The sequence below is a fragment of the Vulpes vulpes genome, chromosome 1, assembly GCF_048418805.1.
Source record: "Vulpes vulpes isolate BD-2025 chromosome 1, VulVul3, whole genome shotgun sequence".
NCBI lineage: Eukaryota > Metazoa > Chordata > Mammalia > Carnivora > Canidae > Vulpes > Vulpes vulpes.
Window position 1 is genome coordinate 193,001,757 of NC_132780.1, and position 15,041 is coordinate 193,016,797.

Genomic DNA, 15,041 nt, shown 5'->3' on the forward strand with positions numbered 1-15,041 from the left:
ATACATATATATATGTATGTGTGTATATATGTATTATAGAGGTATTTTCATGTAGTTAAAAACATTTTACTAGCACACTAAAAGTTGACCTAAATTGTTGACTCCTTGGCAGAGAATTCAGGCAAAGTCTGTCCTTAAGACAGACAGGTAAACTTAAAGCTCAGGATAGGAGCAGATATACTTGATTTCAAAATGTAATTAAGTGGGGATCCCTGGGTGGCGCAGCGGTTTGGCGCCTGCCTTTGGCCCAGGGCGCGATCCTGGAGACCCGGGATCGAGTCCCACGTCGGGCTCCCGGTGCATGGAGCCTGCTTCTCCCTCTGTCTGTGTCTCTGTCTCTCTCTCTCTCTCTATTATGAATAAATAAATAAAATCTTTAAAAAAAATGTAATTAAGTGGACCAAAATGTACACTTTATTTATTTTTAAAAGATTTATTTATTTTATTTGAGAGTGAGTGCATGAGCAGGGGTGGAAGAGGATGGTAGAAGGGGAGGGAGAGGAGAGAGAGAATCTCAAGAAGACTCCCCACTGAGCAAGGAGGCCGACATGGGTCTTGATCTCATGACCCTGAGATCATGACCTGAGCCAAAATCAAGAGTTGGACCCTTAACCAACTGAACAAACCCATGGCTCCCAGATGGACCAAAATGTACGATAAGTTTTTTGAAAATTTATTCATGAGAGACACAGAAAGAGAGGCAGAGACATAGGCAGAGGAAGAAGTGGGATAGGGGACTCAATCCCAGGACCCCGGGATCACAACCTGGCCAAAGGCAGATGCTCAACTGCTGAGCCACCCAGGCATCTCCCAAAATGTTCAATTTAATTCTTAGTTTATAAATTTTCATTGGCATTTGATAGGCTGGGCATTTGAGGTTCGTAATATGGAATTATATTAAATTGAGGGTTAAATTGCATTAAAAAGTAATCACGTCTTCCGAGGAAAATTTAACTATTTATAAATAATCTCAGATTTATTGATATTCTGATTCAAAAATAATTTTTAATTTTAGTATTATATTCCAAAGAGGAACTTAATTCTACATATTTAGGTTCAGAAAGCAAAACACACCATAGGTTGTAGACTGCAGCAATGAGCCAGTCTTTGCCTGTAGCTTTTTGAGGAATTAATCAATAGTAAACTCTGTAATCTCATGATGAATACTATGCTGGTTATTTAATTAAAAAGAATATTGTGGGATGAGAGAAATCCAAGAGTCCTGGGATTATTTGAGGAATACATAAACTATATGAGTTCATATCTTACTTACACATTTCTTAAATCCTCCTCATGCCTCAATTTTTCATCTGCTTTAGTATTTGGATGCTGATACCTGGGGATCACTTGCTTCAAAACTACTATCACTACCACTGCTATCCACATGACCCTAGATTCCTAACATCCTAACATGTATCCTGATACAACATGAATTTAAAAACACATTTATGACTTCCATCACTAGAGTGCATGTCCAACAACAGAAAAATTCTATCTACTGAGGGTTATGACAACGACATATCTGCCAGGCAGGTTACATCAGACCAGGGGCAAATGCAGGAATCAGAAGAAGTTACTCTCTGTGCTACATAAATATAATCATACCTGCTTGATTAACATCTCTTTCAGCTGTAGATCTCTATGTTACCTTGTTATGGAAAGTGCATTTGTTAACATAGATCCTTGCCTCCTTCAAGAGAATGGTAATGAGAACTCATTTTAAATGGTTATATCCATAAAGCTTCCTTAGAAGAGTGAAGAATACTTGCCAGTTTAAAAAAAAATAAATCCCAATAATTACTGCACTGGTTCAGCAAACAAAAATCCTAAGACAGTCACTTACCAGGCAATCACTATTTCTGAGACCAGAACTATGTTGGATTATAGAGTGATGCATACCATTTCCTGGATGTTTGTAAAACCAGAGCCTGCATATGAATTCTCTCTTACTTTATTGGTAGTGTGTCTTTTTTGGAGGGGGAGGGCATTTGACTATTTTAATGGGTAACTCTGGAAATCAGATTCTCTCCGTTCCCCAGAGTATGCTGTTTTCTTCTTCTTCCTTCCTTTCTTTCTTTTGATTGTTGGAAGCAGTAGTAGTCTATTTGCTTTGTGATTTTTTTCCAAATTATTTTGCAAAATGATTCCTTGTTGTATTTGATCCTTGAAGTCTCTCTTCCTTTACCTCATATTCAGCCATGTAGTACATCTAAAGCACCATGAGAAGCAGTACGGTGGTAAGGAATACATACCGTGGAGTCCGCCAACCTGGATAGAGTAACGAGTCTGTGAGACAGTAACTGTGTGAACACTGTTAGGTTATTTGATCTCTTCTCCATAAAATGAAGGGATTCAAAGAATGTGATAGAACCATCTGATTAGAGTGCTTTGTGGGTCTTGAGCAGATTGCACAATGAGCAACATGTCTACTAGGGTAGGCATCTTAGAGAGATCATAACATGTAGAAGAAAGGCCCACAACCTTTTTTAAAGAGGTGCACAAAAATCTTTTTAGGAATGAAGCAAAGAAAAAGGTTCGTGTAATTCTCTTAGATCTAGAACAGGGACACCTCTACAGGGGGCACCATTGCACTATGCAGGAATCCATCCTCAGAAGTACAACTCTGCCTTTGCTATGATCTTTGAGTAGATAAGATCTTTCATCAAGCCAGAAAGCCAAAGACTTGGGGGAAAGGAACAGAATCCACTCACCCAAAATCTCTAGGAGCATCTTCCACATCACTAACCAAAGCTGCAGTTCTTAGAATCTCTACTGCCATCACAGTAACTCTGTTTGAAAGCTGGGGTGGCATAGGCACCTGGCTATTTCAGGAAAGGTAGTTAAGCACATCCAGAATCAGTATCGTGCCTGATGTGGTGTGTGGGGAAGCTGAGTAGTGTTTTCAAACACTGCTTAGGAAACATGGGGGAAGGGCTTCAGATGTGCCACCTAAACAGATTATGCCTTTCTGATAGACCACTCATGTTGAAATCACAAAAGCTGTCAATTCTAAATAAAACCAGGCTGTCGGATTAGTGCCTGAGTTTGCAAATATCAATCTAGGTAAGGACAAAGACTTCTAACTTACTAAAACCACATTCAGGGTCTACACAGTGGTGTCTCTCTTTTCTTTCTCTTAAAAAAACATAATTTTGGAAAGCCCATACCTCACCCCTGTTTTTATGACAAGGGAAGAGAATGGTATTTCTTTCAGATCTACTTAAAACAGCTTCAGTGGACTAAACAGGCTCCTCTAGGGGACAGAAGGCTCTATCCTCTACATAAAGGCATATAGGCACTTCCTGTGCACAGGTGGCTCCTGATACCACAAACTGGGAGCAATAATTGAATCCAGCTATCCCACAGTGCAGAGCACTCACCCACAGAACCAGCCTGGAGGGCATTTTTAGTTAGCTTTCTAGACTAAGATTCAAAAGGTTACCCCAACTGAATCTTTGTTTCAACCCAGGGAGTACAAAGCAGTGAGGATGTAACCATCTGATTAGAAATATACTTGGGAGGAAAGAAGAACAAAGGCAGAGCTAAAAATGCCTTATGAATTAGAAGAACAGAATCTAGGCGGAACATTTGGTTTATCTCAGGTTATTCACTCATTCATTCATTCAACAGTAGTTCAACAAATATTTATTTGGTACCTAGTATGTGCCAGGCACTGTGTTAGGCCCTCAGACTACAGTGGTGAGCAAAACCAGACACGACTCCAGGCTTACAACAAAGAACTAGTCTGCACTAACAATCTACGTCTGCCTTAGCTTCCTAATGAATGTTAGATATTAGGTAGAGATGTAATTTTTTTAGATGTCAGTAATTTTAAGGATGAGGTCGTCCCACTAAAAATTATTATTGTGAACTCCTTTGGCAATTTACATATAAAATTAGAAACCCAAGATCAACAAGCTCGAACTACATGATTTAAAGAAAAATTAGATTTACAACTGCATAGAGAATTGAAGTCGAATATTATCAATAGTATTTGGGTTAACAACTGAGAGAATGGCATACTTTATGATGTCATAAAGAGGCTTATTATTGATAGCACTTAATAATATTATTCATGATCTACAGGGGGGACAGAGATTATGATCATCAAATCTGTTGATGCTATTGAGGTGTGTGGGATTGCTAACACCACAGAGAACAAGAATCTAATTTTAAAATAATATTAAGAAATTAGAGGAATAGATCATCAAAGCAAGATGACAGTCACTGAGCACAAATGCAAAATAAAATACCCAGAGACTTAAGGAGGAAAAAACTAACTTGATGACTGGGGATGAATGAATGCCCAAAGGGTAACTGTTTTGCAAAAAGACTTGAGGGCTCATAGTAAGATACAACTCTGGTTCAAGATACTAACTACTGTATGTGGAGCCCAACGCAGGCAGGGCTTGAACTCATGACATGACCCTGAGATCAAGACCTGAGTTGAGGGGCGCCTGGGTGGCTCAGATGGTTGAGCGTCTGCCTTAGGCTTGGGTCATATCTTGGGGTCCTGGGATTGGGCCCCGTGTATAGCTCCCTGCTCAGCGGGGAGCCTGTTTCTCCCTCTCCCTTTGTTACTCCACCTGCTTGTGTTCTCTCTCTCTCAAATAAATAAAATCTTAAAACAACAACAACAACAACAACAACAAAAAGCCCCCAAAACCTGAGCTGAGATCAAGAGTGGGGCACTTAACTGACTGAGCCACCCAGGTACTCCCAGAATTTATTTTTGTTTGCTTGTTTTTAAAGATTTTTATTTATTTATTCATGAGAGAGAGAGAGAGAGAGAGAGAGAGAGACCCTGCGACACAGGCAGAGGGAGGAGGCTCCATGCATCCCAGGACTCCAGGATCACACCCTGAGCCGAAGGCAGACGCTCAAATGCTGAGCCACCCAGGTGTCCCAATAATTGTATTTTAAAGGAGATATGGTATCAAAGAGAGTTGCAAAAACTGACTTTAGTAAATTAATTATTTTTAAAAATAGATTAAATCTATCCATGATTGCTGCAAGGAAAAAACACCTGTCTGAAATATGATTGCCAAAAGAAAAATAGCTGGTTTTATTTGACTTTTAAGGGAACAAGGAGTAGGGGATTTAAAACTTTCAGATGGCAATCCAGGCTATACCTTCCAAGCACCTATCCCTGAGCTGTGGTTAGGTCCTCAGGTTAATGCTTGCAATGCCTGCTCAGTGTGCTGGGTTTCCATTCTCAACTATCCTCCAGCACTTCAACAACCTGAGGCCTAACATAATTTGCAGTGTACAAAAATTACACTTTCCAACCGTGCATTACGTTTCTTTTCTTTTTTTAAGATCTTATTTATTGGGCAGCCCTGGTGGCGCAGCGGTTTAGTGCCGCCTGCAGCCCAGGGTGTGATCCTGGAGACCCTGGATCGAGTCCCACGTCAGGCTCCCTGTATGGAGCCTGCTTCTCCCTCTGCCTGTGTCTCTGCCTCTCATTCTCTCTCTGTGTTTCTATGAATAAATAAATAAAATCTTAAAAAAAAAGATTTTATTTATTTATTTGACAGAGAGAGCACAAGTAGGGGGAACAGCAGACAGAGGCAGAGGGAGAAGCAGGATCCCACTGAGCAGGGAACCCAACAGGGGGCTTGATCCCAGGACCTCAGGATCATGAACCGAGCCGAAGGCATGCTTAACCAACTAAGCCACCCAGGCGCCCCCAATCATGCATTTCCGCCTATTGCCAGAGAAGCATGCAATTTTGGGGGAGTCTAAAATTAAATTCTGGTTATGTCACTAAACACATGATTTCAGGCAAGTTATTTTTCAATTCTTAGTAGCTCAGGACATAAGTAAAAAAATTCTTTAAAAATTTGAGTCTACATTTCAAAACTGAAACCTTTAAAAAATACAACGTATTTATTTTAAAACATGCTGAAATGTTACCACCTTAATGCCCATGTTCATATTTTTAAATGCCTTCTTCCAGTCTTTATCAAAATTTTACATAGTTGCACCCGTATCATAAAGGTAATTGGATTTTCTTCATTCAATTCTATTACAAACACCTCATTGAATTGGACCACAAATCCTTTATGGGAATAGATGGGAGAAGGGAATGACAATGTTCTTACATAGTCTCTGTCCTCATCATGAAAACAGAAAGCCTAAATGTAAAGACAACCTCAGGAGGTTAGAGGAAACGAGAGATTCGGTGCATCCAGTGATGCCGTATGGAATACTTTACCAAAGGAGCTAATGTGAAGTCCCAGGGTAGGAGAAGTAGCATCTGCCCAAGAAAGGGGTACGCAGAAGAGAAAACACTGTAACATCTGGTCTCTAAACGTGCCAGTGTGAAAAATTCTCAGAGCCAGTTAGCTAGGGTTATGAGAAAGAACAAGCAGGCAAAAACTGTCTGCCAGAGAGAGAGAGAGAGAGAGACAGAGAGAGAGAGAGAGAGAGAGGGAGGGAGGGACTGGCTTTGTCAGTAAAGAAAGGACAATAATATTTACAGAAAATTTTCTATACTCAAGCTTCATAAAGTCAAATTTTGGACTCCGTAAGCAGCAAAAACAGTTAAAGCAATCTCTGTATAAGAAAAGAGAGAGAGAGAGAGAGAGAGAGAGAGAGAGAGAGAAAAGACTAAAAGGGCAAAGCCTGGAAAGGAGAAGCATGACATGAGAGGAAAGACTCTTTTTTCTTCTTGAAGGGAAGTGATGATATGTGATCACGCAAATGCAAATGTCCGCGGACAGCACTGTTTGCTGGTGGGAAGAGAATTTTAATGTGTACCCTATGCAAATGCGTCTTAGAATAAAACAGAATGTGCCAGGCCTTCTGAGGATGGGGGAGGAAGAGAGGAGCAGCAGTTCTAGACACTGTGCTTTGGGGGGTGGGGCACAGCCAGAGCCTGGGGCCACTCCGCAGCCCTGAGCACGTTCCAGCAGAGAGGGCACGTCACAAACCCACTCCTTTAAAAAAAAAAAAAAATCTCCCTTACGTTCAACCGAGAACTGGATGCCTAATGAATTAACACCTGTTAAGATCTCTCTTTCCCCAGTGCTTAACCTTGAGCAAATCCGCGCTTAGGGTGAACCTCAGGACGAAGACATTAAATATGCAACTCTCTTTTCTGTACTGGGTCATGGAAAAAATTATATGACCTGCACAGGAAAGACTAGGGAGGGCTATAAAGAAAGCTCCTGTAAACCACTTAGGAGTCTTTGTGTCAAAAATTAGCATGGATGTCAAAGGAGCCCCTGAGGGCCCCAGGTGAGTTACTGGTGAAAGAAGGAGGAGGTCATTACAGGGCTTGACAGGGTCTGTTTTGACCAAGTGCTACTTATTCCTACATATCCGTGTATCTGAAGCAAGTATTAAAAAGAAATTGGGAAAAGGTCTGCATCTCTATGCTGAAGATATTTAAGCAAGCCATTTTGAAAGTGTTAAAAAAATTAAAATTGTAGAGAGCCGAACCATAGGTGCCATGTTTTGCCTGAAGTGGTAAAAATACCATCTGCCTCCGTCTTTTAGCAGCAGGCTTGTTTCGAGGAGCAGTAGGCTCAACTGCAGGCATACGCTCAGCTCCAGCTGGGGAAAATACACAGACGTTTGTAGATGTTTTTCTAAGCAAGAGTAGTCAACATATTCGTTTTCTTTCAGACATGTATATGTTAGCATAGCAAACCAAGCATGAATGTGGTCTGAGAAGCTTCTCAACCAGTCCCAGCAAGTACCCACGAATTCCTACACTTCGATAGGTGGTGCTCTTCCCTCTGGCACTGCACTGAAGCAGCCGGCTTGACCCTGGGGCCAGGAGCCTAGGGAACACGGGCTATAGGCCCAGAGACATGTGCCCAGGGCTGCAGACCCATCACTGTCATTGAGATCCCAATGGCATGGGGCATAGGAGATAAACAGCACCAGCTTTCCGGGTCACAATTCACTTCTGGTGATTATATTCCATCTCCTAAAACTTTTGCAGTTTTAACTTGGCTAAGATGCTCCTTGTTTTTCTATTTTAGGAGCTACTGGGTAGAATGGCCTTACGGTTGGTTACACAGCTCCCATCCTTGCCCAGACTCCAGCCAGGTGGAGGAGTTTCAGCAATAGGTAGAGTGGCTCCCATGACTGTGTCGGCCACCTGACAGGGGTGGGAGAGACGTAATGAATTAATAGTCGTCGAGTGCTTTGATATCTTAAGATGAAAGGCGCTCTAGCAGTGTAAAGCATTCATATCCAGACTATCGCAACAGGAACTCAATTAAAAGATAATTCAATTTCTCATCTGAGTGTTTGAGCACAGGCCACTGTTTTGCTGAATGTGATGGTCTCAAGATCCAGCTGAGACTGATTTTGAAATGACCAGCTCTTCCTTCCACCCCTTCCTCACCACTCTGAGGCTGATGGAATCTGGGAGGCGGCATGTGAGGCCACAGAGCACACAGCCAAAATAATCTGCGATGGTCCTCAGAATCTGAATTTTCAGGTACAATCTGGCTTTTGGGTAAATACCACTTGGAAACAACAAAATTTCCAGCGATAAATAAATTTCATGATGGTCTCCAGAAATGGCTGCCGAGTTTTTCAAATGTAGTTTTACAGATAAACCCACAAGGACAGCCCTAAGCTGCTAAGCGTGGTGCCTGCATCAGTCAGCAGAGCAACATGTTCATGCAAAACGGAGATGAACAGACCGTGGGTCATGATACTCATTACTGCTACAGGCCCACAGCACTGCTTAAGAGACAGTTTCATATGCTGCACCCTGCAGATCTCTCCTGTACCTGGCAGAGACTGATATAATCTTTTTTTCCCATGTTACTCGGGTTTAGGTCTGTGTAAGGATGATAAGTCTATGGCCCTTAAATGTCAAGTGATGGCCCTTAAATGTCAGAATCGCACCACATACTCCAGAATGGTGGGGTTCCGTTTCCAGGCAGGGGAAATATTGTCACTAGGCACTTGGGAAGGCAAACCTGGGCTACTGAACATTAAGACGGATTGTGTTATATAGTCTATAGACTATAGTTATATAGTATACACACACACACACACACACACACACACATATTTTTAAGAATTTACTTATCTACCCATGAGACACACACACACACACACACACACACACACACACACACACACAGGGGCAGAGACATAGGCAGAAAGAGAAGCAGGCTCCATATAGGGAGCCCGATGTGGGACTCGATCCCAGGCCTCCAAGGTCACACCCTGAGCCGAAGGCAGGCGCTCAACCACCGAGCCACCCAGGTGTCCGTAGTCAATATGTTCTTAAAATGGTTCACTGTAGTCTATAATCATCCATTCTAGACCTCCCAGAACCTCCCGCACTTCTAGAATAGTACTAATGCAACTCACATGCAGTTGCCAAGCCCTCCTACATCAAAGCCCATGCTGGGTACTGATGATGCCACCATGAATGAGCCTCTGCCTTCAGAGCTCTTACGTTCCAGTAGAAGAGAAAAAAACAGAAGCAAGTGACTAAATGAAAATGATAATTTTATTATTTTATTTTAAAGATTTTATTTATTTATTCATTAGAGACACAGAGAGAGAGAGAGGCAGAGACACAGGCAGAGGGAGAAGCAGGCTCCCTGTGGGGAGCCCGATGTGGGACTTGATCCCAGGTCCCTGGGATCATGACCTGAGCCAAAGGCAGAAGCTCAACCACTGAGCCACTTAGGTGTCCTGAAAATGATAATTTTAGATTACTATAAATGTCAAGAAGAAAAATAAAAACACAACAAAGGAAAAGTGGCTACTTCAGACAGAGCGTGTGAGTCAAGGAAAGCCTACATTGGTCTTGCTTACAGTGGCACGCACATGTGCACAGAGCCTTGCACATATGTGCATACATATGTGATACATAGTAGCTGGGTGGATAAAGTGGATGAAGGACTGAATCTAGACCTCAGGGATACACCATAAGAATGCCCTCCACCCCCCAAGAAGGATGTCTTCTCTCGAATGTGGAATGAACCGGAAGAACTGATTAGCACTGTTCTAAATTGCTCACTTTATAGGAAGGAAACTGAAGGAAGACCAGGAGGTTAAGTGATACTAGATTCTGCAATGAGTTGGCGGCCGAGCCACGGCTTGGTCCCAGGGTGTTCTATCTGTGCATCATATTTTTTCCTTTCTTTTAACCTCTTCAATTGTCATGTGTCTCTGCAATCATGTCATGATTGAAGGACTGAAGGAGTTCTCTGAGTCATAAATAAGCATCAATGATCGATCAGTAGTCGCTCTAATGCCAAATCGTGTTGAGTTTTCCCTTACTTTTTTGTTAGCTTTCCTTTACTATCACACAGTGAAATCCCAGCCTTTATCTCCAAGCTACTACATTACAACCTCCCCAAACAATCTTCTTAACCCTGTTGATACTTGCAGCGTGTCAAAAGCATCTTACCTCTCTGATTTGAGATTAAAAACCCTATACCAGATTTTCTCCTGAAACTAACTTCATGTGTCTTCTATTTCCTTACTCATTTCTTACTCTACTATTTTCTACACTCATCCACTCCCTTCCTCTCTCCTTCATTCACTCACTCACCATTTACCATGTGCCAAGTGCTGTGCTAGCACCAAGTATACAAAGACAAGACACTGTCCCTGGCCTCGAAGAGCTCACAGTGTACGGTCTGTCTCATCAATGGGGCATTATAGTATTACAGAGTAAGTACAATGACTGTGAGAGCTGCACACTGTATTAAATTTTTTTTTTAAATTTTTTTATTTATTTATGATAGTCGCAGAGAGATAGAGAGAGAGGCAGAGACACAGGCAGAGGGAGAAGCAGGCTCCATGCACCAGGAGCCCGACGTGGGACTTGATCCCGGGTCTCCAGGATCACGCCCTGGGCCAAAGGCAGGCGCCAAACCGCTGCGCCACCCAGGGATCCCATGCACACTGTATTAAAGAATGAAGGAGGGATGCCTGGGTGGCTCAGTGGTTGAGCATCTGCCTTTGGCTCAGGGCCTGATCCCAGGATCCAGGATCGAGTCCCACATGGGGCTTCCTGTGAGGAGCCTGCTTCTCTCTCTGCCTATGTCTCTGCCCCTCTCTCTCTCTGTCTCTCATGAATAAATAAATCTTAAAAAAAAAAAAAAAAAAAAAGAATGAAGGCAAGCCCTTCATCCAGGCTGGAGAACCAGGCAAGACTACCTGTAGGAGATGAACTTAACAGAAGCCTTCCAGAAAGAACACGGTAGCTGAAAAAGGGGGAGGGGCATTTCAAGCAAAGTGTGAAGGCATGGAAAACAGAAATAGTATGTTTTGTGTGATCTGGTGCTGCTGAAACACAGGGTAGGAAGAGATGGCACTGGAGAGTCCCTCTAGGCGGTGAAATCATCCAACAAGGTTTGAGTCAGCCTTACAGACGACACGAACCAATGAAGAGTTTTAAGCTGGAGGTTAAACTATCAGGTTTATGATTCAGGTAGACATACCTGAATGTTGGCAATGGACTTGGGGTGACAAGAGAGAGTCAGGGAGACCAGTCAGTAGGCTTTGCAATGGTCAGGTGAAGAAACTCCATGTAAGTAACGGAAGAGAGAAGTCAAGAGGAGGGGTTGAATGTAAGAAAATGTAGGATACAAAAATGGTGTGACTTGGCAAAGAATCATTCTAGGGGTGAGGGAGTAGGAGGAGTCACGGGTGACTTCTAAGTTTCTCACATGGTTAACTGGTGGGATGACACTGCCAACATCAGAAGACAGAATAAGTTTTTTTTTTTTTTAAATCTATTTATTTATTCATAGAGACACACACACACACAGAGAGGCAGAGACACAGGCAGAGGGAGAAGCAGGCTCCACGCAGGGAGCCCAATGAGGGACTTGATCCCACGACTCCAGGATCATGCCCTGGGCCAAAGGCAGGCGCTAAACTGCTGAGCCACCCAGGGATCCCCATCTCCTGCAGATTGTTGATAGTAGGGAAGGCTGTGTGAATGTAGGGTCAGGGGGGATATGTAACTCTTTTGACACTTTTTGCCCAATTTTGCTGTGAGCCTGAAACTTCTCTAAAAAGTAAGGTCTATTTAGGGGTTCCTGACTGGCTCAGTTAGATAAGCATGTGATTTTTGATCTTGGGGTCATGTGTTTGAACCCCACATTGGGTGTAGAGATTACTTAAATAAAACTTAAGGGCAGCCCCGGTGGCCCAGCGATTTAGCGCTGCCTTCAGCTCAGGGTGTGATCCTGGAGACTTGGGATCGAGTCCCATGTCGGGCTCCCTGCATGGAGCCTGCTTCTCCCTCTGCCTGTGTCTCTGCCTTTCTCTCTCTCTCTCTCTCTGGGTCTCTCATGAATAAATAAATAAAATCTTAAAAAAAAAAAACCCTTGGGATCCCTGGGTGGCGCAGCGGTTTGGCGCCTGCCTTTGGCCTAGGGCGCGATCCTGGAGACCCGGGATCACATCAGGCTCCCGGTGCATGGAGCCTGCTTCTCCCTCCGCCTGTGTCTCTGCCTCTCTCTCTCTCTCTGTGACTATCATAAATAAATAAAAAATTAAAAAAAAAAAAAACCTTAAAACTATTTAAGAAAAAAAAAAAAAAAAAGACCAGAGATGTCAGGCAAGATGGGGAGTTCAATTCAAGATGCATTGAGCTTCTTTGCCTGTGGGAGACCCAAGGGGATATGTCCGCAGCCTGAGTTTGGGTACATAAGGCTCAAGCAGACATATGGAAGTCTTCAGTTAAGAGGTGCTCTTATGTAGCTTTTCTTAAAGGTAGCAGAAGTTTGTGAGACAGAGAAGGAGGAACTGCACCTCAGTCAAGGAAATGAGAGGAAAGGCACGGAGCCATGGGTATACAGCTCACAACCGTCAGGAGAGCACAAGGTTCCGGATCAGCCCCGAGGCACCACTGTGGGTTTCAGCTGTCCCAGTGTGAGCAGCCCCATACAGCTTGTATTTCTTCCTCCCTGTCTCTGGAGTGCAGGTGTGCTCCTACACTGGATATTCCTGATTGTTGCATAAACCAGATGGTTAGCATGTTCCTTTAGCCAAGCAGCTGTATGCATCCCGCACACCTGCTAAAATGTTCCATTTGTCCCCGAGGGGAAAACAGAATGTGACCCGACCGTGTTTGGAGGCTTGCATTGGTGCACTGAAATCTGAACTCCCACAGCAGTTTTTAAACGTGGCTGTGTGTCGGAACGATCTGTGGAGCCCTTTTTTCAAATACTTCCACCCTGCCCCTGCCCTGCTCTCCCCACCAGGGGATTTTGATCTCGCTGAAAGAGGGTGTGAAGCTGCACCCAGGCATGTGTGCTTTCAAAAGCTCCAGAGAGGATGCAAAAACTACTGTTTAGGAGTCTAAGTCTGCTCTGTGTGGTGCTTCTCACATATTATCCAGTGGTGCTAAAAGCCAAAGATGCCAAAGGCTTCTTTCTAGCAATGGTGAGTGATCTTACCCAGTTTATTCATCTTCATAGCACGTACCACCACAGGACATTATATGATGTGTCCATTTAGTTGTTATTAGTTATCTCCCTCCCACCCTGGATTGTAAACGTCCCAAAAGGAAATGCTTCCTTTTGGCTTCCTAAAGGCTTAATGTTGTAGTCTTGACACCTAACAGTGTCTGGAATGAAGTAGGCACTCGGTAGGTACCCTTACCTGCTCGTGCCTGCTACTTAACAGGGAATGTCCCTCAACTTTAATGGGATGATTATCTTTTGACCTTTCACACAGAAACATAAACCATACACCAAACAAATGTCTAAAACTGTATAGTATGTATAAAATCTACTTACCTTAGCATAGTCTAATCTTCCCTTCTCTTGAGCCTAAAATAGAAAGGGAGGGAAATTAATTTGTTAGTTCCTTAAAAATTATCTAGTGCTTCTATAACTTTTACTTCTCCATGAATAAAGGTCAACACTCTCTCCCTTGGTCCCCTACCATGTATCTCTCTATTCGTCTTCATAGTTGTATCTCTATACAACTATATACATAGAACACTTAAACACATTGAAATGTTGAAAGAATAGTACAGTGAGCACAGGTATATACACCCTCTAGAGAGGACAGTGGCCGACATCATGACTCTTCACTCCACCATGCGTCAGCACATGTCTAATAAGCATAGGATGTCTCATACATAACCACATGACTGCTATCAAATGTTAAAAACTAACAATAACTCCATATTATATAACATACAATCCATATTCAAATTTCTTCTATTATCCCAAGAATATCTTTTATAGCTTCCCCCACCCCAACCAGAATTAATCAGGATTTATACGTTACATATGATTTCTATATCTCTGGTTAGTCTTTTAAATCTAGATCTTCCCCATTTCTCAAGAAGTGAAAATAAAGGGCAGCCCAGGTGGCTCATCGCTGCCTTCAGCCCAGGGCCTGATCCTGGAGACCTGGGATCGAGTCCCACGTTGGGCTCCCTGCATGGAGCCTGCTTCTGTCTCTGCCTGTGTCTCTACCTCTCTCTCTGTGTGTGTGTGTGTCTCTCTCATGAATAAATAAATAAAATCTTAAAAAAAAAAGTGAAAATGAAAACCATTGATTTTTCATGAAAAATCACTGACTTTTTTTTAGATTTTATTTTTAAGTAATCTTTACACCCAGTGTGAGGCTAGAACCCACAATCCCAAGATCAAGAGTTGCACATTCCACTGGCTGAGTCACTCAGGCACCCCGAAAATCATGGACTTTTTGGGTTTGTCATATTATTTCTCCAGTACGTTATTTAACTTTGTCCTTGTTTTGCTTGCAAACTGAAAGTTGGGTCTGAAAAGCTTGCTGAAACATTTCTGCCATGAGTATTTTATAGAGAATATTATGTACTTTATATTGTAGCAATTCAGGAGGCACAAAATGTCAGGCTGTCCCACTCTTAGTAATGCTATAAATTTGATCACTTGGTTAAGGTGACTATCAGATGGTCCACTGTAATGACATGTTTCCTCCTGTATAATCAGTAAGTAATCTGTGGGGCCAGTTTCTCCCCCACTTCCTTTGGCATAATTTTTATTATGTTGTTTTATATTGAAAGACCCCCACCTCCACCCCCACCCCCACTACCA

General features: G+C 42.7%; 1 protein-coding gene across 1 annotated transcript in view; it reads right to left on the reverse strand.

Moving 5' to 3' along the window:
- PDSS2 (decaprenyl diphosphate synthase subunit 2) overlaps positions 1-15,041 on the reverse strand; it is a 253,935-nt gene that overhangs the window by 18,075 nt on the left and 220,819 nt on the right. Inside the window, exon 7 of the mRNA XM_026005773.2 lies at positions 13,749-13,781. Within this exon, the coding sequence (XP_025861558.1) occupies positions 13,749-13,781 (33 nt within the window). The remainder of the gene's footprint in view (positions 1-13,748; positions 13,782-15,041) is intronic.